Source organism: Macrotis lagotis, chromosome 2 (assembly GCF_037893015.1).
Source record: "Macrotis lagotis isolate mMagLag1 chromosome 2, bilby.v1.9.chrom.fasta, whole genome shotgun sequence".
NCBI lineage: Eukaryota > Metazoa > Chordata > Mammalia > Peramelemorphia > Peramelidae > Macrotis > Macrotis lagotis.
In genome coordinates, this window is record NC_133659.1 from 314,624,043 (window position 1) to 314,650,150 (window position 26,108).

At 35.9% G+C, this 26,108-nt stretch overlaps 1 protein-coding gene across 8 annotated transcripts in view; it reads left to right on the plus strand.

The window, feature by feature from the left end:
* Positions 1-26,108, plus strand: part of CFAP54 (cilia and flagella associated protein 54) — a 225,198-nt gene that overhangs the window by 45,269 nt on the left and 153,821 nt on the right. For 7 of the 8 annotated variants that reach the window (XM_074226630.1, XM_074226635.1, XM_074226629.1 and 4 more), the window contains 8 exons: positions 1,480-1,563; positions 1,666-1,781; positions 9,658-9,834; positions 13,593-13,685; positions 14,003-14,188; positions 19,638-19,774; positions 23,258-23,405; positions 24,396-24,551. In XM_074226630.1, coding sequence (XP_074082731.1) covers positions 1,480-1,563; positions 1,666-1,781; positions 9,658-9,834; positions 13,593-13,685; positions 14,003-14,188; positions 19,638-19,774; positions 23,258-23,405; positions 24,396-24,551 — 1,097 coding nt within the window. The remainder of the gene's footprint in view (positions 1-1,479; positions 1,564-1,665; positions 1,782-9,657; positions 9,835-13,592; positions 13,686-14,002; positions 14,189-19,637; positions 19,775-23,257; positions 23,406-24,395; positions 24,552-26,108) is intronic. The other variant, XM_074226633.1, reaches the window with a different exon arrangement.

Consider the following 26,108-nt stretch of genomic DNA (forward strand, 5'->3'; position numbering starts at 1 on the left):
GAGCAGACAAGACATAGGACTTTGGTCTTCTTGATCTTGTTGTACTTCTTTAATTGCCAATAATAGGTCCTGACCCAAGCTCGCTTGGTCATTGTTTGGATTTTGATGGCCAAAAGTGGGGGTAAATAGCAGTTGTTTCTGTTCTAGCCAGAACTATTGGGCTTCTTCCCCTCCCAGATTGATTTTTTTTGACTAAGCAAACTAGACCATGTTTCGCCTCATTTTTTTACCTGCCTTATATCATTGAATGGGCTTTGCTTTAGAGAAATGGAGACTTGGGAAAGACTTTAGCTTAAAAAGATCATGATGTCCCACTATCTGGGGCCATCTCCAATCATCCTGACCTATGTTTTATCATTGGACTCAGATGACTCTGGAAGAGACAGTGAGACTGATGCCTTTGCACTGCCTTGCCTCCTTTAAATCCAATCCACTTGCAAGTCAAGACTTCACCCTCCTTATATCATTGATCCCCTTCAAGAATGAAGGACTAAAGGAGCAGCTAGGTGTCAGAGTGGATAGATTACCAGCCCTGGAGTCAGGAGGACCTTAATTCAAATCCCTCCTCAGAGGCTTAATAATTGCCTAGATGTGTGATCCTGGGCAAGTCACTTAACATCATTGCCTAAAATAAATTAAAAATAAAATGAAAAAAGAATGAAGGACTAACAATGGCAACAATTAATGCGATATAAAATTTTTTCATATACTAGCTTCATCTCCCCAGTAATGTTAAGAGCTCCAAAAGGCCAGGGAACAAGTCACACAGTTTGTATATCCTCAAAGTATCCAACAGAAGCTAAGCCAATAGGAGGTATTTCAATAATAGTTGTGAATTAAACCATGACCATAGGCTCAGAACTTTTGGTGACCTGGAAATGTGCAAACTCATCACTACTGGTTAAGACTAAAGCAAAAATTAGTGTGTGTGTGTGTGTGTGTGTGTGTGTATTGAGATAGGGGCTCCTATTTCATAAAACAGGAGGGAGAGTTCTCAATATTGGGTCATTGGTATATTTAAGATTTAAGGTTAAAATTAAAATTTTCATTTTGGATATATATATATATATATATATATATATATATTTATATTTATATATACTAGATCAAAGGGGGCAAAAAAGGCCTATATTAAAGTAGAAATTGGCTGCCAATTAATTTTTTCTTTCAATTGAGAAAAACAGGGGAACTATGATGGAAAAACTAGTATTTTAAAAATTGATAGTTTGAGGACTCAATCTAGGAGCCCGTGAACTTTTTTTTAATATCTTGATAATTATATGTCACCATCATTGTTATCTTTTGCACCACTCTACTTATTTTGTGCATTTCCTAACATGATTCTAGGAAGGAACCCAGACTGCCAAAGGGGAGCAGGACACAACTCCTGTGATTTTTAGATGCTCATAATAGAAAACAATTCCTTTTTTTTTTTTTTTGACAGACCTAGCTCTAATGATGAGTTGTTTTCTTTTTCAGCTTGGGACTCTCCTCTCCAGAATCTTGGCAATCCCGAAGAAGCTCAAAGTACAAAAGAGCCTACCGCCACTAGTTATTTCACAGGTAAAATATGTGCACAATTGGACCATGTAAGGACAATGATCTAGCTTTGATAGAAGAATGTTTTCACATGATCCTACCTGAAATGAGTATTTTATTTTACAGAATCATATATACTGAAAAAAATAAATAAGAATCGAATATCCAAAGCAATCTACTTGATGCAGAAAGCTCTGCTATTATTTGAGAAAGATCCTTGCCAAGATTCCACATTACTGGAGGTGAGATGGTCATATATTTCACCTAACCCGTTTCTAATGTCTCATATAGTTTCATATTACTGTGGCCTAGTCAACTGGCATTTATTTGATGTGCCAGACATTGTGTGGCAAAGAAAGGCAAAACCCCCCCCAAAAAAAAACCCAACCAAAATCCAACAAAAATAAGCAAAACCAAAACAAAAAATGGTTCCTGCCCTCGGAACCCAGGATCTAATGAAAGAGACAAAGTGTAAACAAGGGTGTCCAGAAAAGACTTACACAGAATAAATTTGGAATGGTCTCAGAAGGAAGACTAAGGTGAAAGAGGCCTGAATACCTTCTTATAGAAGGTCGGATTTTAGTGGAGGCTTACATAAGCCAGGAAAGCCAGAAGGCAGAGATGAAGAAGGGAGAGTTCTAGGTATGGGGGCAATATACCTGTAATTGTGAGGTGGAGCAGGAAGGATGCTTGTGTTTCTTCACTGAAGAATGAGTGAAGGTGGTAGTAAGAGAGAAGAATGGAAAAGGATAGAGGGACCCAATTATAAAGCTGATTTACTTATCTGGTTGAATTATCAATCAGGACCTACTAATGTACAAAAATAATATGTATTAAGTGATTTGAGACTTTGGAGGAAGGGGAGCTCCTCTGTGATAGGTGATCAAGGAGGTTGTCATGAAGAGGTGGTATCTGATAGGTAGGATGTCAGTGGACTGAAATGATGAGTGAATGTGTTGTGTAAGTATAGGAAAAAGCTTGGAAAGCATTGGAAAAATTAAATAGCCAGGTCTGGTTGTAGTGTAAGATTGGAAAGGTAGCTTGGATCCCATTTGTGGAAGTCTTTGAAGCCAATCCTTCTTGAAATTGTGGGATTTAGACAATACACTCACTACTAGAGTGTGGTTTTTTTAATAGCCCATCTGCATTATATATGTTAAATGTTTTTTACAGGAAAGAAGAGGAATGGAATGTATGAGGGTGGAGGTGAGAATGGAATGAACTCTAAATTGAGATCCAAGAGACCAGGATTCTGAACCCAACTTTACCTATAATTACTGTGTGACCTTGAGGAAAAATATCAAGCATGAGATCCTATCCACCTCAGTGGCTCTAGATAGTGATTCTGTACACCTGGTGGTTAGAGGGATATGAGGCAGACCAAAAAAAGAGGAATTAAAAAATACAAATATTTGATAAATGCAATGGAACAACCATTGTCCAGGGTTCTATTCTCTCACCTTAGTTTTATAAAGGAAAAGTGACCTTTAGGTGTAGATGCTGTCTTCCAGGACTGTTTTCCCCAAATTGTGGGTACCTCAAGTACTAATAGCTAATTATTTATTCCAGCCCAGTATCTTGGAGGATTTATTTTCCTTAAAGAAACATATTGATGCTTTTGTACATGAATTTCCTGAGAAAAATAGGATTTGCTTTACAGAGACTCTTTGTTCTATAGGTTAAACATTGAAGGATATTTTGTGTAAATACCCCTTGCTCCACAATAAATATGAATTATGTACATATTAGACATTTTAATAAGGGATCTAAGGAGGTTCCTGAGAGCAAGTTGGATGTTTTAATGCTGGGTACAAGCATTTATTATATACTTGCTGATTGACTTGTAGAGAAAATGAACATAAAAAGAATACTGAAGAATTTTCATAGTTTTTAAGTGAAAGTTTTCTAATATTGAATCAAAACACAGCATGACTACAAGTGAGTATGGTAGACCCTTGACAGTAATAGAGATTTCAGAAAAAGAGAGGGATTTTTGTGGAAAGATGGTGTTGAATTTGAGAATATGTTGAGTTTGAAAATATGTTGAGCTTGAGATGCCTATGTGCTATTTTTGATTATTGTAATGACACTATATACAATTTTGTTATTTTTTCTTTCTATTTGCATTCTTGTAGTTATTGTTTGTTATTTTCCTGGCTCTCCATATTTCACTCTGAATCAGTTCATAGAAGTCAATTTAGATTTCTCTGAGTCCTTCATATTAATTACTTTTGTTGTGTATTACATTCCGGTATTCTAGTTTGTTTAGCCATCTCCATCATCCCCATTGGAAACAATGGACTTTGTGTCCAGTTCTTTTCTGCTACAAGAGTGCCCTATGACTATTTTGGTGTGTATGGCAACTAATTTTTGTTGTTTTTGGCCTCTTTGTAGTTTATAGGCCTAGCAGGAGTTTGTCTGGGACAAAGAATGGAACGTTTAGGAAATGTTTAATTCAATTAATTCAGTTAATTCAATTAATTGAATTGTCTGTTAGGAAATTAATGTGTTGTATTCTCTCCATGGACACAAATTGCAACTTCTCCATAATTTAGTAGCTGAATTTAAGTTTAAAATCTGTAAATGATTATTAATATTAACATGTAAATGGCAAAGAAAGTTCCAGTTTGCATTTTTATTAAGTTATTTTTTTTAATTACAAAGATTTTATTTATTTTGAGTTTTACAATTTTTCCCCTAATCTTACCTTCCTCCCCCTACCTCAGTTTCATTTTTGTTTTTTAGTTTTTGCAAGGCAAATGGGGTTAAGTGGCTTGCCCAAGGCCACACAGCTAGGTAATTATTAAGTGTCTGAGACCGGATTTGAACCCAGGTACTCCTGACTCCAGGGCCAGTGCTTTATCCACTGCATCACCTAGCTGCCCCAGCCCAGTTTGCATTTTTAATGGAAGCACTGTACAGCTATAAAATAAAGTCTGCTCTAAGAAAAAAAAGTATCAGATTTTTAATCTGGATTCTATAATTTAAATGAATTTAAAACTATAGCTCCATTATTATAAAGGAATTTTTATTTTTTCTTATTTAATATTTTATTTTCCCCAATTACATATAAAAACAAAACTAACATTTTTTTCTTCAAATTTTGAGTTCCAAATTCTCTCCCTCTTTTCTTCCCCCCCCCCCGCACATTGAGAAGGAAAGCCATTTGACCTAGATTATACATATGTAGTCATGCAAAATACATTTCCATTTAAGTCATCTGTGAAAGAAAACACAGACAAAATAACCCCAAGTAAAATGAAGAAAGCGAAGGAAAAGTATCTTTGATTTGTGTTCAGACATTACCAGTTCTTTCTCTGGAGATGGACTGCACCTTAGAATTTTGACAAAAATAATCAAATAGATTTTTCAAGATTTTGTTAGTCTTGAATCTTAATTGCCTTATGGACTCTCAACTCATTTTATCAAGGAAATGCTCCCTTTAGTTCAACTAAGAATGGAATGCAAAAAAGGTTTTCAGTGCTTATTGTGAGTCAAGTACTAGGGAGAGAGAGAAAAGCAAGAACATTCCTGGTCTCCAAGAGCTCACTTGCTGATGAGGAATATTATTTGCAGAGGAGGCTTCAGTTGCTGGGCAGATTTAAGAGGATGCAAAATAGAGAAAAGTAATTACCTTTGTCTTCCTGGAAACCTTGCATTATATTTTTAAAGCATATGCTCTGAGCCATTTTGAAGAGGTCCTAATATTTCCTAAAAGGCTTCTGTGTTTTGACTGAAACAGTGTTTTGCAAAAGCCTTTGTGGTTGGCAACATTAACGCCTCTTTTCATTCCCCACCAGCCCCTCTCCCACTGGCTGCCAGATCACCTCTTCCTATCCCTTTCCCTTTTCCCTTACATTTGAAATATATCTTAACAATCTAGAAAGAGATGGATGATTTGGCTTCAGTCTTTGAAGCATTTGTGTCTTTTTTAAAATGAGTGTTTCCTGTTGAAACAAATGTTTTCCTTTGAAAATGAACATTTTTACACTGAAAAACCAACATTTTATGTAAAAGACATATTCCAGGGAAAATATTGCCTTGTGATTTCTGACAGTTTTCTCTGGATCTCTGAATTTCTTCTCCCCATAGAGTTCCTGGCCAGTGGTCAGGAAGACACACCTTCCTGAGTTCAAATCTGGTTTCAGGTACTTATTAGCTCTGTGATCCTGAGCAAGTCACTTAATCCTGTTTGCCTTAATCTCCTCATCTGTAACATGAGTTGGAGAAAGATGTGACATTTAATAAGGTTCTAGAAATACATGAGTTAATCCTTTATTAATAATGCCCATGGCTATTTGACCCTCTCTTTCTTAGACCAATGCCAAACAAAGTCACAGGCTCCCTGCATATTATATGCCTTGGAAAAGGGGTGTTCCTGAGGGTGGCACTCTACTTTGATTGGTTAACAGTTATTGAGAGAATGAATATTATGATGAGGGACTGGACCTGAACTGTAATTATGTTACTGGAAGATTTGGACAATCTATTCAAAGAATTTACCCCCCCAAGCCTTTGAAGAAGGGAGTTTCACCTTAGATTAGATGTCTTATACAGTTGGGTGGAGAAGCTATACCCAGAGTAAAGGAGACTATTAATCCTATCTTTCTTTAGATCTCCCCTTGAGAGATTGGGTAAGAAGATAGAACAAAGGGGGGAAAAAACTGTGTTTTTAGTAATTGGCTATTGTAGTTTCTCCCAAGGAAAAGGAAAACTATCCAGTATCTTTGTCAAGAAAACTTCAAATGGGGTCATGAGGAGTCAGACAGTACTGAAAAATGACTGAAGAATAAACACCTCCCCTCTAAATGGAGAAAGGAGAATGATGCTACTTTCTCCCTCATTATGTCTTCTATGCCCCTCTCCCCATCCCCAAGAGTTGCTCCCTTCTTGTTTGGAAAAAAAAAAAATGTTGATTTGCCTTCAATGATTTCCAAGTCTCAGTGACTTAGGGGCAAAGCTAAAACCCAGGTCTTCTTATTCTCAATTCAATACTCTTTCTATATATCACTCCGAACTTATAAAAGTCACTTGACCTCACTAGGCCTCAACTTTCTCATTCTTAAAACTGGATGAGAAAGGATTGATCCAGATGACCTCTAAAGTCCCGGATTGAAAATTCCATCACTTAGTGATGCTAATAAAGCAGGTGAAGAAAATGGTCTCCCTAAAGGCAAATCATCAAGGAAATATTTTTTTCCTTATTTTCTTTGTTACTTATCATTGTAAAAATTAGGGTTTTTAAAATTACTCTTGGTGCCTTTTTGCAACTTATCTAAATTTTTTTGAAGATGCCATTTGTAGTATAAACTTGATCATTTGATTCTCTAAGAACAGCTTTTAGTTATGGGTTCTGTCTGGTCCATCTGCTTTTGTGCTCATTAATGTATCTTTTTCTGATGGATAAAACCATCCAAGTGAAAAGATTTGAACTATCTTTTGCTTATTAGTCTATTCATCTCATCTGGGTACAGTCTTCTATAACCATGCACTTTCATCACCTGCTAACCCATTTGGTCCTTGAACCCTAGAACTATCACTGGAGAAGCCACAGAGGGCAAGAACTTAGAATTGAGTATGAAATGACAGAAATAGGAAACTAGACATCTCTAATTATTTTTAGATTAATATAAAAGGGATTTCAAAGTGAGGTCAAAGAAGAGATAAGGGATCCTTTGTATGGTAGTTAGAAACGTGTCAACAAGTCTGAAAATCAATAATTCAGTTAAAAGTAGAATGAGAATCAGGAGTCCTGGATCTGGGTTGTCTAGTAGGACAAGATAGATGACTCCAAATGGGTGACACAGATTAAAATCATAGAGGGTTTTTTAAACTTTGTCTCCTTTATAGTTTCTGGCAAGGCATGAAGTAGAGGAGAAGTATTCTAGGACTGACTATCAGGGCAGGCAGGAAGGAATTGTAGGTGGTTGGATATTAGATGGAGAGAAAAATGTCATTGTCATTATGACTTATTGTATCCCGGATAGAACTTCTTTTAGCCCAAGAGGCTGATGGAAACCTGATTAGTACATCATTTTATGTGTCTGTAATATTCAGAAGGGAGAATAAAAGACCACAGGATCTCTCCTTTAGAAATGGAAAGGCATCAAAGGCAACTGAATTACCTTTGTCACACAGGATCACACAGCTAATAAGTATCTGAAGTGGAATGGGCACTCATTTCCTAGTCCAGCTCTCCATGCCACTCTTACCATGTTGCCTTTTCAACTCTAAGACACTCTTAAGTGATTATGATTTCATTAATGTAAACACTTTCTCTCTTTCCTTAGATTGTAACTTTTCTATTCTTCTTATAGTTGGGACTGATGAGTTGTTGTGGATGTACACTCCCAAACTCCCTGTGATCAGTTGTTGATTGTATTCTGTTAATGAGACTCAGAATTTAAGATTTTGGATTAGAGTTTAGAGGGGGGAAGGGACCTTCATTTGGTCCAACTCCCTAGTATGACATTAGGAAATGAAAACCCAGAGGAAAGGAAGCAACCTACCCAAAATCACACAGCTGGGAAATAACTTTGTTCAGTTATCATTGGAGCACCAATATGCTCAAGATATATCAGCAAGGGAGTCAAGATGGCAGATTAGAAGTCATTCAGCTGAATTTTCCCAATATTTCCCTTTAAACAATTTAAAAATAATATCTAAAATCAAATTGTGAAGCAAGAGAGCCAACAAAAGGATGAGGTGAGACATTTTTGCAGTCGAAAACTTAGGAAGTCCAGAGGAGAGGTCAGTGAAACCAGGATGGGGTCTGTACCTCCATATGGAGCAGCAGCTGGAGGAGCTCTCAGCTCACAGATGCAAAGGATGGAAAGAATACATTTAGTATTTTTACTTTTTTGCATTTAGTGTGAGGTTTTTATGACCTCATTTATGACCAGTTTTGTGTGATGTTAAGACTGCTGAGAAAAAGGTATATATTTTTTTGTATTTCCATTTTTCCAAAGAGAAAAATATATCTAACTTTTATAAAATTCTATTCACCTTCCTAGCTTTTCTTATTTTTGTTATATTTATCTAGCTCTGAGAGGAGAAATTTGAGGTTTCCCTATTAATATAGTTTTAGTTTCTTCCTGTAACCCATTTAACTTTTCCTTTAAGAATTTGGATACTGTGCCATTTGGTGATATATATTTACTATTGCTATTGCTTCATTGTTTATGGTATCTTTTAACAAGATGTGGTTTCCTTGCTTATCTCTTTTTATTAGTTCTAATTTTTTTTTGCCTGAGATCATAATGGCTACATCGACTGAAGCAAAACAGAATCTCCTCTAGCCCTTTACATTTACTCTGTGTATATGTCTCTTTGCTTCAAGTGTGTTTCTTGTAAACATCATATTTTAGGGTTCTAGTTTTTCATTCATTTCTGTTTTATGGGTGAGTTCATCTCATTCATATTCCCATGTAGGATTACTAATTGTATATTTTACTCCATCCTATTTTTCTCATTTATCCCCTCTCACCCCTGCTTTCTCTCTCTCTCTCTCTCTCTCTCTCTCTCTCTCTCTCTCTCTCTCTCTCTCTAAACCTTGTCTCTCTTCCTCAAAAGTATTTTTCTTCTTACCAGTATATTTCCCAATCAGACCTCCCTTATGTCAGCACTCCATCCTTCTCTTACCTGAATGTGTATGTTATTCCTTCTTTCAGCTGATTCCATGTACAAAAAAGCAGGGCATAGCAAGTTTTTAGAGGTGTGTATAATATATGCATATAATATATGCACATATACTATATGAATATACAAATAAAATTGTATAAGAATGTAATTTATAAAAAAATTTTATGAGACACTAACAATGCAAAAAATTAGATAAATGCAGTTAGAGTTTTGTGATTCATGTATCACAGGGAACATGCTGCCACAAATATAGGCATATTATATGTATTAGAACATTTATGGTGTTACTTGGTCATCATTCTTAACTTTGTTGATGAACAACCAATGACTTCTGTATTTATTATTAACGGAAGTTTCCATATTTTGCACATGTCAGAAAATGTCTCCTGCATGAGAGGGATCTATATCTTTATATCTATACCTAAACAAGTGTCAATGCAGTAATATTCATATTTCTTTCTTTGTACTTACATGCAGGAAGCATTGTCCTTAATTAAGAAGACTGAAGCAGAACAAAATGCCCTGTACTCATATCAGAAGGATGCAGAGGATGGTAAAATACCTACTGGCAAGGTCCCTCCTCCTCCCATACTGCTTGCTAGAACTCATTGTTCAGTGACATTTAAACCTGCTCTATTTATTTGTGACAAAAAGGTAATTCTTTACCTATAAATTTGTAGTACAGTACAGATGAGAAGAGCTATCAGTGTCTGTAATGAAGGTTATTTTGGCAGTATTTATTTGATTATTCTCAAAATAGTCTTGAATATGTTGAAAAATACCCAATTTTCTCATTTTTCAAGCACTGACCCATCAACTAATGCTCAATATTTTTATCCTATATCTAATTTTTCTATATAATATTAATTTTCCTTGATATTTAGGGTTGTTGCTTTACTGACCGACTAGGCTCCCAAATTTGGGGAGATTGAGTAGTTTTGAAGAATAAATCCACACACTGACTTTTGGAAGTTTTGGGGAGGAGTGGGGCTGTGGATCTAGTCTTTTGGTGGATGGATGCTCATGGCTCATAAAGTCAGTAGGCATCATTGAGCATCAGATAACGTATAAAGTTTTTTCTACAAAGAATTTGTTGATTCTATATGAATATCAGCTCCAACTCTCTCTCTCTCTCTCTCTCTCTCTCTCTCTCTCTCTCTCTCTCTCTCTCTCTCTCTCTAGATATATATATATATATATATATACATATATATATCTGAAATATTTGAGATATTCAAGATTTGCACTACTCATTCCCAAATGAGTATGATATTAAACAAATATTATAATATTAAACATCTGGTTCAAAACTGAAAATAGATTTTTTTCTTTAATGTTGTTCAATAATAGGACAGAACAATTTACCTGATGGTGCAGCACTAACAGATTTATTTGCTTGTATTTCAGTTTTCCCTTCAGTTTTTAGGTTCTTAACTCATGACCTCTCTATAGCTCCATTCCTGTCTTTCTCGGCAGATGACTTTGCTTTCTAATTTACTGAGAAAAAGAAGTCTTTAAGGAATGAGTACCTCATTTCTTCTCTTCTATATCTTAAAACCTCTCTGTAACTTTCTCTTCTGATTTGACAATGAGGTGACCCTTCTTGCTGAGGTCAGTATTTCTCCTTATGCCTTGAATTCCATTCTTTTTCTGCCATTTTCATCAGTTTTTCCCTATTGATTGTTCCCCTTCTTTCTTTTTTTTAATTAAATTTTATTTAAGGCAATGGGGTTAAGTGACTTGCTCAAGGCCACACAGCTAGGTTAAGTGTCTGAGGTTGGATTTGAACTCAGTGCCTCCTGACTCAGGGGCAGATGCTCTATCCACTGCACCACCTAGCTGCCCCCTCCTTCTTTCTTTTAACTTTCATCTCTCTCCTCTACTTATTAACTCCTTCCCTTACTGATCCCTTTGCCCATAAATGTACTCAATGTTTCAGCCAGATTGGACTTAAACTCAGCATACCCTTTCTTTTGAATTCATTCATTTGCATATGATCTATCATGGTTGGTATATATTCCTTTCTTAGTTCTGCCTATATTTTTACTTTCCTTATCTTCTTTCAGGGTTTAATTCATGTGCCACTTCTGCCATGAAACCTTCCCTCTGGGGGTGATAATAGTGTTCTCTGTCTCTGAATATTTCTAGAAATCCCTTATTTCTTCTTTGATCCCATCATTCCCTACTTTTCTTATAATTATCGTTGTGCATAGCATGCCATCCCCAGGAGAAGATAAGTCTCTTAAAGACAATGAATGTTTTGTTTTGTTGTATTACTATCATCTTAGATATAGTAGATTCATTGATAATTCATTGGTTGAATTAAAGTGAAATGAATGTGTTTAATAACGGGACTCAACTATTTTGAAATAGTGTATCTGAGACATTGGCTCATTTTAAAAGTTTTTGTTCATGTTTATGTTGGACATGTTTCAGTTTAATCACTTAGTTGTGACTGGCAGCATAGTATTATCATTCAATCAATAGACATTTGGGTGCCTAGGTTTAGCAAGACAGAAATGACAAGGTCTTATTCAAAGTACTTTCATTTCCTTGAGGGATGAAGGTGGGAGAAATCATTGAATTAGACTTTGAAGATTTCCAACATTTTCTTGTGGCATGACCTTGGAATGATCATTACCTCACTGAGCCTCAGTTACCACGTCTTTAAAATGAAGACATTATAGCTGATGTTTAAAGTCACTCAAATCTCTCTAAGCCATAGCTTTCTAAACTGTGCAGAATGAATAGCAATCCTTACCTCTACCTCTGCCTTATAGATTGTGAAATTGCAAAGCACAATGTAAATGGGAGCCATTATGGTATTGTCATATTATTTTAATTTCAGGATACTTGGAAAGTAGAGGACATCAGTCTCCAATGTTTAACATTTATTTTTGAGAATTAGCATTTAGTTCTATATCTACTGATTCTTCATATTCCAGAAAATATTAATCTTTGACTCCAGCACTAGATGGTGCTATGTGGTTATTTAAGTAGAGGATTTTATAATTTAAGAAATTAGCCATTGAAAAATCTTATAAAATCTCTTCCAAAGGCACTTTAATTTACAAAATAAAAAATTTAAAAATTCCTAGAATTATATATGGGAGTTGATCCTTATTTTTTAAAGTTGTTATGGAATTTAAAAAAGCTTCACATAGATTGATTATATGCTATCTTTATAATTAGAGCATACTTTGTGTTATTTTCAATAAACTAAATAAAACTTGAAAATTGTTTTGCAGAGATTTTTAATTCTGGAATTCTGGATATTATCTTTTTAAAAATTTAAACTGAGAGCAATAATAACTACTGTAATGATACCATAACCTTTAAACTGGGGAAATTGGGGAACTGGGTTTCAAATATCTTTTATAAAAGTTTGTTCCCTAATCCACTATATTTTAGCTCTTTTTTTTTAAATCAGTCTTCTGCCCCTAGACTTCTGCCTTGAGTCTTTTGGTCTAGGCTTCAAATGTTTCCAGTGGAACTATTTAAGATGTAATAGAGATGGGGCGGCTAGGTGGTGCAGTGGATAGAGCACTGGCCCTGGAGTCAGGAGTACCTGAGTTCAAATCTGACCTCAGACAATAATTACCTAGCTATGTGGCCTTGGGAAAGCCACTTAACCCCATTTCCTTGCAAAAACCTAAAAAAAAAAAAGATGTAATGGAGATGGGGGTGGATTTGAAGGGGACACACAAAGACAAATACCAGGTCACTGTTAGAACTTCTGAGAGACCAATCACCATAATTTCCCTCTGTTTGCCTTTTTCTCTGGGTTCCTGCCATCTACTGCCTAATGTGGGGTCGGAGTGGAGAAATGGGGAATCAAACCTGATGTTTCCTAAGGACAAAGTGGCTTATGAGGCTTAGGTCTTATATTTTAGCACTAATATGTTAGATAACACATTTGATTATAGATAAAACTTGCCTTTCTTGCTCCTCCTCCACCCCCTCCCCTGTTGATATCTTGGCAGAGGTATTAACATTTAAATATCAAACCTTTTTACAAAATCAGAACCCAGTTGAGTCATGATAACAAGCTAGCATTATATCTGTTATTTTGTCTAAGAATTGATTGAGGGGCAGTTAGGTGGCACAGTAGATATAGCATTGGCTTTGGAGTCAGGAGTACCTGAGTTCAAATCCAGCCTCAGGCACTTAATAATTGCCTAGCTGTGTGATCTTGGGCAAGGCCTTAACCCCATCACCATAAATAAACAAACAAATAAATAAATGAAATATTTTGCAAATTGCTGTCTCATGCCATTATGAGCTTAAAATTCATTGAAAAACTTGATGGCATGCTTATTCAGATAATAATTTCCTCTTGATGCAATGAGATGAGACAAGCTAAATACCTTTTTTAGACTGCATATGATGGAGCTGTCTTTTTCTTTTGAAAGATTGCTTGGTACACCATTTTGGGATGTCGCGTGGGAACATGTTTTGGAAAAGTAAGATTGAATAACTACTGTCTTCCAAACTGTGGAGAACCAGTAAGTCAAAGTTATCACTTATCTATTGCATATATTTTCCTAGAAAGTTTCCTAATTGGTACAGATTAGTTTTTTTCTTGAAAAATGATATTTGCTGTTTGCTTCAAACCTGTAATCTCCCATTTATATGAAATGTCTCCTAAGTCATAGTTTTAAGCTATTAAATCCTAAAATTGCATTTAGTTTTTGGGATATTGTATATTACAGGAGACCAAAAAGTGGTTATTTTTAGACAGGTATTTTATTAAATTATTTTAAAAAAAAATAGTTCCTATGTTGTCTTAATGTATATAATCGAACATGTTATTTGTTAATAGGTGCCTGCTAATGATAAAACAGTTTTAGAAGTTGTTGGTTTAGAGCCCAATGAAAAATACCTATTTGCAGTTGCTGCTTATGGTTCTGATGGAGAACTCATTGGGAAGTCAGTTGGAGAGTCAACTAAGCCAATTTTGATTTACACGCCACTTTCTACTGTTACTACTCGGTTATATCTGACTGAGGTAGGACTGCTTTTAAGTTGTGAAAAATTTTCTTTCCTCCTGCCCATCCCTGATTCCAGTTCTTATTCTTCTTGATATTTTAGTTTCTGATAAAAAAAAAGCAAAATAGTCAATAGTCAATATTTATGGAATACTTCCTATGTTACCGGTGACTCTGCTAAGCATTGAGTTTCTGCTTTCAAGAAACTTGCAATCTTATGGGGAAGATGATATATAAAAAGGAAGCTAAAAGGGACAGGGGGAAGAAGGTGCCCATTGTGGGTGAAGGACACAGAAGTCAGGTAAGAGATGAGATGTGTGATCTGAGCTCTCTCCATAAATGGAGTTTTAGAGATCATGATCCCATTCTCCAGTCAGAGAAGGGACTGGTGATGAGGTTGAGTACCAGTGTTAAGTTTCCCAGAACATGATGGAGATGACAGAAAAATATCAGAGTAATGCATTCAGGTGAGAAACGAGGAGATATCTACTAAAATCTGCTAAGAGTTTACCATGATACAAATAGAAAATGGATAAAAATTAAACCCATCCAAATAATGTTAGGGTTCCTTTCATAGGGAATAGAATTAGGGACGGATATAAAGAAGTCCCACAAGAGAACGATTCCCCTCTATACCTTAAGAGTCTAAGCTGCCAAGGCCAATGATAGATTCAGTGACTTGCTCAAGGTCACTTGGTCAGTATGAATCTGAAGTGGAACTAGAATACTTCTTTATATGAATGATCCAAATTCTCCCTTTTCTAAAAGTGTTTTTTCTTCTTTTGTGTTTTAGATGGGCAAATTCCAAAAGCTTTATCCTTAACACAAGATAGGAAAGCATGTGAATCCTTTCCTCTCAACAAGTGAATTTTTTGTAATGCTCAACTCTGAAGTCTTTTTTTGTGACACAGAGACAATTGCAGTTTCTTGAAGGTTGCCCAATCTTGTCAGGTCCTACCAAATTGAAAAAAGATATGCCCAAAGATGAACTTGTCCGAAGCTAGCTCAGTTTGTCAGAATTCATGCTCAGAGAGCTTGCCATAGGAAAATGACTTTTTTTTTGGAATTTAGTAATTCATGGTTGTGATGGAAAATCTAGTCATTTTTAATAATAAAATGATTTTTTCAATGAGTTGTTATTTGAATCACACATTCTTTAGCATTAGATTATTTAGTTTCCAAAAAACTTTTAATCTATGTTTCAAAGACCCTTTATTGAATGTAAATTTTATTCCATTGCAGTTCAAAAAGGGTACTTTTAGTATTTCTGCTTTTTTGGCCTTTGTGAGTTTTTATGCTTTCTACATGGTCAATTTTTATAAAAGTGCCATAGAATTAGAGGATTAGGTATATTTCTTTTTATTTCCATTCAATATCCTCCAAAGTTCTATCATATCTAAGTTTTCTGAAATTCTATTTATTAGTTTAATTATTTAGCCACAAACACTGATAGCATTACTAGAAAAATAAAAATAGAATTTAATCAATATGTAGAGAGTATTGAATAAAGGAATATCTGAAGAGGAAAAATCTGAGATTAAATGAACATTTCATAGGATTTGTAGGTGAAAAAGACCTTTTTATAGGTGAAAAGGAGATTTTGTAGTCAATTTTTTAGTTTTATTGAAGTAATTGAGGCTAAGAGAGGTTAAATGACTTGATGAGGACCATGCAGATTTTGAACCCTGGCCCTCTGACTCCTCTTTAGCTTGGAATTACTTTGGATTTTGTTTTCTGGTTATTATATCTTAATTGCTGTTTCTCTCTGTACATGTGCACTGATGACATCACTAAGAAATATGTCTAGTCTCAAAGGGGGAAAAGGGTAGTTTGTGATACTACCAGCCCCAAATTTATTTGACTTGCACACTGTTAATTGTGATGATGTGTAATATTGTTTTCATTCCTTCTCATTTCCAACTTGTTTTCTTCTAAAAAAATTTCTACAAAGTTGATTAATTCATAAATTTAAATTATGAGGTATTTGATATCAAATATCTGTCTTTAAAATGTAAAGGTAGCATTATTAGAGAAATGCAAATTAAAGCATCTCTGAGATACCACCTCACACTTCTCAGACTGGTCAATATGACCAGAAAGGACAATGATCAATGTTGGAAGAGATGTGGGAAATCTGGGACACCAATACATTGTTGGTGGACCTGTGAGCTCATCCAACCTTGCTGGAGAGCAATTTGAAATTATGCCCACAGGGCAACAAAAATGTGTATCCCCTTTGATCCAGCAATACCACTACTGGATCTGTACCCTGAAGAGGTTATGAAAAAGGGTAAAAAACATCACTTGTACAAAAATATTCATAGCAGCCCTGTTTGTGGTGGCAAAGAATTGGAAATTGAGTGAATGTCCATCAGATGGGGAATGGCTTAATAAACTGTGTTATATGTGTGTGGTGGAATACTATTGTTCTATTAGAAACCAGGATGGATGGGAATTTGGGGAAGCCTGGAAGGATTTGCACGAACTGATGCTGAGCGAGATGAGCAGAACCAGAAAAGCATTGTACCTCCTAACAGCAACATGGGGGTGATGATCAACCTTGATGGACTTGCTCATTCCATCAGGAACAATTTTGGGCCATCTGCAATGGAAAATACCATCTGTACCCGGAGAAAGAATTGTGGAGTTTAAACAAAGATCAAAGGCTTTTACCTTTAAGTTTTTTAAAAACCCATTATCTTATTATGTAATTTTGCTATCTCTTATTCTTTATTTTTTTCCTTAAGGATATGATTTCTCTCTCATCACATTCACTTTAGATCAATGTATACCATGGAAACAATGTAAAGACTAACAGTGGGGAGTGGAAGAAGGGAAGCAAGATTAGGGGGAAAATAGTAAAATTCAAAATAAATAAATAAATTAAAAAAATAAAACCTACAAAAAAAAAAGCAAAGATAGGGGCAGTTAGGTGACTCAGTAGATAGAGCACTGGCCCTAGAGTCAGGAGTACCTGAGTTCAAATCCAGCCTCAGACACTTAATAATGACCTAGCTGTGTGACCTTGGGCAAGTTACTTAACCCTATTGTCTTAAATAAAAATAAAAAAATTTTTTTTTAAGTTTTTGCTAGGCAAATGGGATTAAGTGGCTTGCCCAAGGCCACACAGCTATAAATTTTTTTTAAATGAAATGCAAAGGTAGCTTTCTAGGGAATCTTTCAATACCAGATGAGATTATTTGGTTGACTAGTCATTTTTTTTTTTAGTTTTTGCAAGGCAATGGGATTAAGTGGCTTGCCCAAGGCCACACAGCTAGGTCATTATTAAGTGTCTGAGGCTGGATTTGAACTCAGGTACTCCTGACTCCAAGGCCAGTGCTCTATCCACTGCACCACCTAGCCACCCCTGCTAGTCATTTTCTTTACTTGGATATCACCTCTTAAATCTTTACATATCCCTCTATTTGTTGAAAGAAAATTATTGGGTAAGGAAAACTGTGTTTTGGGTTCTCTTTTGTTTTGTTTTTTTTGGTCAAGACCACTTCTCCTGTAGACAAAGATTAGGTTCCTGATCTTTGTCTGATTTTTCACAGGAAATTGTCTCTTTTTGCAGTCCAATATCTGCCAGAAAGTAAATTGATAATGTTAAATGTTATTAGCACACCAAACTTGCAGCTGTTTTGCATTTTGAGGACATCATTTTTTGAGGATAAATTGAGATCATTTGACAGGTGACTAGGTTCACTTTTTACTATTTAGCAAACTGCTCCACATGGAAACCATACTGAAGTCTTTTTGATTACACAATAGAAGGATCCTTTAGAAGATGCTATCTTTCTTACCATTATAAACACAATTCTATGGAGACTGGATGATATGATGTAAAAAGTAGATGCTTGAAAGTATAGCCTGTAAATCTTAGATAGATAGGAAAATCAGACACAGTAGTGTGGTGTTAGAAAACACTGGCTCTACAGTTGGAACATATAGGTTAAAACCTACTTCATGTGTTTTGCCCAAGAAGATATGTTTATCAAATCTTCAGCTGACACAAAGCCAGGAGAGGTATAGCTAAAGCATTAGATGACAGAGCCAAGATCCAGGAAGAATTTGTAGAGTTGAAGACTGAACTGAATCTATTAAGGTGATATTTCATAGGGATGATGGTTGCCTTAGACATATATATCATAAAATCTGGAAGAGAGGATGATTGGGGGGCAGATGACAGCAAAACATATTTACAAGTGACACAAAGCTAGAGGAGATAGATGTCCGTGGAAATTGTTTCTTCTTAGAAAGAGTTCATACTCAAAAAAGGTTTGTAGTTAATGGAGCTTACTTAACTATGACTGCCAGAAGGCAGAAATTGGATCAAGCTGCTTGCTGACCATGGTGCTGACCTATTTGGAGACTAAGGTGGCCTTAGATTCACTCTGGTGATTCCTGAGGACAACTTTTAGATAGAATAATAGCTCCACCTCTCTAGGCCACTTGGCAGTCAAGGGCTGCCTATATGAACCAACCAGCACCACTTATCAGATGCTAACCTCATCTCAGAATAGTGAAGATTATTAAAGAGCTATGAAGCTCTAATAACTTTGACTAAAGAGAACAAGTCATAATAGGATTTGACACTATAAGGAACTGTGACCTCACTACATCTGATTATTTGATCCTTCATTTGCTGAGTTGTGATTTCTGTGGAGCTGGTCCTTGGCTAGCTTAGGATAGATAAGCTATATATTCTATGCACACCATAGGGCATGGTGGTCTTCTGGTTTTCAGGGAACCTGTATGCTATTCAAAGCAAGAAGGAATCATGGTTTGGTCCTACTTAAGCCACAGTAAGTTCCATTGTCTGCAGAGGAAAGTAGATTGAAGTTGAGAAAGATGTCTGGGGTTCTACCTAAATAGTAGAAAGATTAGAATTTCATGGAAAGGTGGATATGGGGTTTATAACAATTGCTCCAGGTAATAAGCATAAGACATATTATGTCCCCTTCCTCATTTTTCTTTTTAATTCTTTACTCTTTTTCATCTCTTTTCCTTTTGTTTTATGAAATCCCCTAAAGTGTCAGTCAGAGCCAGGGAAGAATGAATTATATTTCATACTTTTGGTTTGGGAAATATGATTGTTTCTCTTGGAACAGATTGTTCATTATAGCAATATTTATAATATATGCTATGTACTGCAGCGTTAGATGGAAATGAAATTAATTTGGCTCAGATGTGATTTTTATTTTGCTTAGGAGGATTTGAAATATTTTTTTTCAGAGATTTCAAATTTCCATGTAATTTAGCAATGAAAGAGGTTCTAAAATGTGCTAGTATCTCTTGCCAGTTGACATAGTTACCATAATGTGTGGTGTTCTGAGGAAAGCAGAAAACTAAATCAACTATATTTGAAATTAGAGATTGATAGTAACTGGCATAGAAGTGAGGTTTAATTATCTGTGCCCATGAAGCAAATTAAAATATCATATTTCAGAAATATGCCTTGTCTTATAGGTTGCCTATCAAGTTGGTAAGCATTCATTGACCAAGAAAGCCTTTGCACCAGTTTGGGATTATTTCGTCTATACTCCTTCTCCAGCAAATCCATCCATTATTTCTTTAACCAGCAAGTTAACTATTACACCACACAGGTAATTGGTAGAGTATTTTTTAAATATAGATTTAGCTATTGCAGATTTAGTTTTTGGGGATGAGACTGTTCCATTGTTTATTGTAATTTTAATATTAAGAATGCTTCTTAATGAGTATAGTTGACACATAATAATTGTTATATATGGAAAACAATTATATCTTTATTAATGAAGAATATGCATTCAAATACTACACTTGTTTTGTTAGAAACTTCATTATGATAATGAGAAATGATGCACGAAGCACAGAGAAGCATTAGAAAGTCAAATGGGGAGATCCAAGTATAAAAATGTCATTAAATATTAATGAGAATAAAACTTAATGTGGTAGAAAATGCAAACAAAATATGTGTCTGGGAACCTTGAATCTCAAGGAGCAGGATAGGGAAGGCTGTTTCAGGATTAGGTAGACTTGTGTTAACAGTGACAAAGGAACATTACTTCTTCCATCCTGCTTCTTCCTCTCCAAGTATTCCTTTAAGGAATAGGTCTCCAGAACATACATACATACATACATACATACATACATATATATATATATATATATTTTTTTTTCCTCCTGGCTACCCTGTATCTTTAATCCAAGGGAGGGTAAAGTATGAGTTCTGGCCTGTTGATACTTTTGATGTCTTTTAGAAAGTCCATATGTTATCACTGTCATCACAATTATATATAAAAGACCTAAAATTGAGATAGCTTCTTGTCTGACTCTCTTTCACCTAATTGCATTGAAAATTGTAAACTAATAAGAGTAATGGATGGCTTTTGATAGGCAGTATGATGAAGCAGATAGGGTGCTGGCCTTATAGTCAGTATGGTCTGGGTTTAAGTCCTGATTTTGATCCATCCTGGGAGAGGGTACCCTAGGCAACTGCCCCAGTTCCAGAGCAGGTACTGATCCAAGTGCCAGTCTACATGGCCATTAATAAAGAGCCAACATTTACATAGTGCTTTGTGGTTTACAAAACATTTTATAAATTTATTTGGACCTTAGAATAGCCCTGTGAGAGAAGTGACATTGTTACCTTCAATTTATGCATTTGGAAATGGAGGCTGTAAGTATTTATGTGACCTGCTTATGGTCATGTAGCTTCTAAGTAACTAGCAGAGCATTAGAACTCAAGGCTTCCTGACTTCAAGTCAAGAATATGTCGCCTTGCTAATAGGAACTTTCAACAGAGACCCTATGCTTCTCATTAAAATTTCCTTTATCAGTTAAACCATACTTCCACTTTAAAAAAATTGATGATGGACCCCCAGCTATCTTGCAGGTAAAATATAAAGAGAAAATGAGTAAATGAGGTGGCTGAGGTAGGGGAGGAGTCAAGATTACTTTTAAGAGTGGTACAGAAAAGAAGGTGGTCTTATAAACTACCTAATTTTTGCCTTCAACTAGGCAGGGGCAGATAGGAATTGGATGGAAGAATGTATAAAGGAACATATGATAAATTTCATAAGAATGGTACAAAGTTCTATCAAAGTAGAGAACAATCATAGGTGGTTGACATAGCAAAGAAAACTCTCCAAAGGTGGGAGCATTGGAAATGGATCTTGGAAAGCAGGAAGTATTTTAATAGATGGAAATTAGGGAGAGTGTCAAGCACATTCAAGTCAGATGGAATACAGTGAGAAAAGTGGTATTGCATGGGGCCATATGGGTGAAAGAAATAGTTTGGCTGTATATAGTTGTTTACATGCCAGTTCCCCATTTGAGATCAGGGGCCTTATTTTTTTGCCTTCTTTACCTAATGTCTAGTAAAATACCTAGAGTATGGTAAGTTGACTGTCTTAACTAGAACATGGAGTGTTACTAGGGAAGTAGTAGGGAATGCAACTGAATTTATAGAAACAGAAATAATGAAGAGAGAAAGGCTGGAGGTGATTAGTAGAATATGGTCCGAGATGATGTGGGAGGGGATTAGATCAAGAGTGTACTTGTAGGGCCTTAACTCTGGAGGGGGGTGATAGGTCATTCTTCTTCAGGGAGAGTGGGCTGAGGAAAAAAGCTTTTACAAGGGAGAGAAAAGAAATTGTAGCAAATTCAGATCTGAGCTCTATATTTTTAGTACATTAATAGCTGATAAAAATGAAGAGACTAATGGGAAAGCAGAAGCTGATAAATAGGGGGAAAAGTCAATTAAATTAATGTACAGATTGCTGGAAAGTCATGAAGCCCACATTGAGTTTAGATGGCTTGACCTTATAGTGGTTCCCAGTCAGGTTGTGTCACATCACAGTCTGGGAATAGTAATAGCGAAAATGGGCAAGTTGGGATTTGGAAAGGGTAGAAGGTCAATGGGATAAATACTTCTAGGGCAGCAGTGTGCCACATACATATATCTATGTAGAAGACAAGTAAAATGTTCTGTATAAGATGTTTTTGAAGGAGAGAGAGCTATCAAGAGAGTAGCAGTCATTGTGAGAGAAGAGAGAGCGAGAGGTGCCCAAGGACAGGAGCTTGTGGTTGGAGAAGTTTGTAGCTCAAGGTTTTGGAAGAGGAGTGAAAATCTCAGGTGTTATCATATGGGTGGGTTGTGAGATGGGATGGAAATGAAAGTCACTGAAGTGGTGGTCATAGAACTAGATAAGCCTGGTATGGTAGAAGGCTCAACATGAATGTTGGAATCATGAAAATGTTGTTAGCAGATGAAGTGGAAGATGAAGTCACTGAGGAAATTGGAAAGTTATTTAGCATGTTATTATGTGACTAAGTTCAGAATGGTAAAAGAATGAGTGAGTTCAGAATGGTAAAAGAAAGTGGGTGGTATAAAGATGGTAAGATGAGAAATGATTGAATGAGAAATGAATAACATCCAGAAGCAATGAAAGATATGACGGGGGGTGGGGGGTGGTGGCAGCTAGGTAGCACAGTGAACAGAACACTGGCCCTGGAGTCAGGGGGTCCTGAGTTCAAATGTGACCTCAGTCACTAATTATCTAGCTGTGTGACCTTGGGCAAGTCACTTTAACCCCATTGCTCTGCCAAAAAAACCCTAAAAAAGAAAAAGAAAAGATGATCAACGCTCCTCTTGTCCTAATATTTCAGGGAAGAAGACTAAAAAAAAAAAACAAGCAACAAACTTTTAGTAATTCATTCAAAAACTGGACAACATATATGAAAATTCTCCACCTATATATAGGTTTACTCCACTTCAATTTCTGCAAAGAATTTTGCATATTTCAGAGGGTCATTGAAGGATGTAGTGTTGACAGTCAGTATTTTAGGAGGTGGAAAAAGGATGGAAGGGTATGGAAGAATTTGTTCACAGGAGAGAGGAGGTTCTCTTAATGACTTGACCACGTGGGCTGTGTGCTTGTCACCCAGTACAGGCATTTTAATCACAATGTAGGCCTCTTGGCATGTATACCCAAGGGGCATTTGTTGAAATCTGTTACTTGAGAGACATCATTAACCTAGCACACACATTGGACCAGACTGTGTTTTAGCATGTAGTCACCCTTTCCTGCTTTTCTATTTTGTAGGTTACATGCAGATATCTTGACAGAGTCTTCATCGATTCTTTTATATCATTTTATCAGATGTGTTTTTATAACGAGTAACATTAATATTATGGACCAAAAACTCTTTTGTGATACCATTAGGGGAGATGAGGTTTTCACCTGTCAACAAGTAAGTGAATTCAAATGATAATTTTGATTTTCCTTTCTTTAAAGCCTCAAGTTCTACCATTTAACCCCAAAGCAACCAACTAGAAAACTTCTTATTTATTGAGTCCCCAAGAATGATTAGGGGGATAAGGCTACTCCACCATGTTTACTATATATGCAGGTCTCATGGGCAAAGAAAGTCAATTTGACAGAAGAGATGAGAGAACCCATTTCCCCCTCCACCCACTCCTTTGGCAAGATGGGAGTCCAGTGGTTTGGAACATTGCATATAATGTCAAATTTGTTGATTGTATTCAGAACAGATTATGAAGGAAAAGTCAAGAAGCTGCTAGAATTAATGGAAAATTCTGAAAATAGAAGAAAAAAGGATTGATTGTGATGCTTTCCCCCCTCTTCTTTCTCTCTTTATTTCTTTTTTGTTATTAAAAATAGCCTTTCTGATAACCCTTTTGTTCTGAAGGGAGGGGGAGGAGAAGGGGAAATGAGACATAAGGAAGAATCAAAGCAATTTAAAGTTAAAAGATATAAATAAAAACTTATTAAAGAGAAAAGAAAATTAGATTACATGTGCTTATTTCTTAACAATAAATGTTTGAAAAAAGTTTAAAATTTTAGCTAACCGTGATCCTTAAGTTAAATTTATCTCCATTTTATTTACCCACATATGGCAGTTGAGAATTCTTGCTGTTTTCTTCTTCCTGCCATTAAACATCATCCACTAGTCCCTATTGAATTGCTCTTTGCTGCATCTTTTGAGCACTTAGGTGACTCAGTGGATGGAGAGTTGGTCCTGGAATCTGGAAGATCCGAGGTCCAATTCTGCCCTGTGCCACCACCCACTAGGTTGCTCTCTAATTTAACTTTTCTTCTGAACAATAGCTAAGGAGTATGCTGAGCCGTCAAGCTCTCTTCTTTCCCTTGGAGATGAGTGATTGAAGAAACAGATATTGTGGCTGAGTAATAATGTCTTCCCCTCCCTTTTTTAAAACAGATTTACAGATTAACCGAATGTCAGAGAATGCTAGTGGCAATTGAACTCAGTACCTACTTAAATGATTTGAGTTATTCTCTACAAGCTGTTGTTCAGTGCTATGGTCTCCTGGCCCCTCTAATCTTTCACAATATTGTTCTGGTACCAGTGATCCAGGTAAGAGCAGCTGATAATGGAGGATGTCTTGGGAAAAACTAAATAAAAAGAAGTAATGTTCCTTTTATAGGATGGAGATTAGATAGGAACAAGAAACCTGGTGGTGGTATTGGGATGATATAGAAGATGGGGAGAATGAAAGTGGGAAAACAGTCTAGGAGCTGAGGAAATGACTTGCCTGAATTATTCTCATGTGATTTTCCCATAATATAGCTCTTTTTCATGTAGCACCACTTACATGAGTGTGCTCAGTCTGGACCCAGAGAATTTTGACTACAAACTGCTGGGGGTGGTGGAGTGAGAGGAAACTATTGCTTGGTGTTCTTGAATGTGTTTTTCATTCTCTTGTGAGCTGATACTTCTCCAGTCTGGCAAACAGAGAGTACTGGTACAGGGGTCTGAGAGGACCTCCACCAATTCAGTGTTGAAGAATGGGGCCTCTGGAGAATAGAGGAGACTATGATTCAGAAAATACCTCCTCCTCTTCTTGGATCATCCTATTATTATAAAACCTTAAGAATTGGAGGGGATTGTGGAAGTGATCAACTCTTGAGCAAGTAATGTGTTCTGCAAGTTCCCCAGCAAGTAGTCATTCAGCTCTGTTGAATGTTTTCAGTGATGTGGAGCAGTTAAAAAAAAGTTGGGAAGCTTTCTGGGCAGAGAAACCTACCTTTGTTTAAGAAAGAAAAGGTAGAGGTCTGCAGTCCACCCATTAATATTTATAGTTTTCTTGATTCTTGTTTGGTGAAAAGGAAAACAAAGACTGCTATTAATGCAAATTTGTTCTCTTTGACTTCAAGCAGACTCTTGTGAAAAAAGAGTGCTTTTTTTCTGTAGGAAACTCAGATAAACAACTAATTTTTAATATAAAAACAATGAATATAATCAAGATACTAGTCACAGACTATTATAATGATTATTGTTCTACTGTTAGACTCCTTTGAATGATTATAGTTAACACTCCTTACATTAACCAACACAGGTATTTTCCTGGGATTACATCATGGTTTGGTTACAGACTATTATTTTTTACCTACCTGGGACTATGTCTTTACTAAAAATAAGATAGTTATTTCTTTCAGTTATTCCTAATAATTATAGCTGATAAATGATGAACAGAACAGGACCAAAAAAAAAAACCAGAACAAGACAATGATTATTGATTTTTCCCATTTCAGAACTCACTTTTTCTGGAATAGTCCATTCTACTTTTGGTCACCTCTGATGGTTAGGAAGATGTTCTTTATGCTGAACCAAAAATCTTATTCTCTATAACTTCTGTATGATACCCCTGGCTTTGAAACTCTGGAATCAGAGACAATAAATTTAATACATTATATAGAATTACATGGAAACTAATTTTATCAAAATATAAACCATAGGTTAAGAATCCAGTCACCTTATAGTAATAGCTACCTCTATATGGAAAGTTTTTTGGGTCCAACTCAAATCAATCAGTGTGGTAGCCCAGTGAAACTAGTTGGCATATTCCATTCCACTATGGGTGGATCCAATAGTTGGCAGCATATGGCTATAGCAGACCTTTGAAAGACCTGC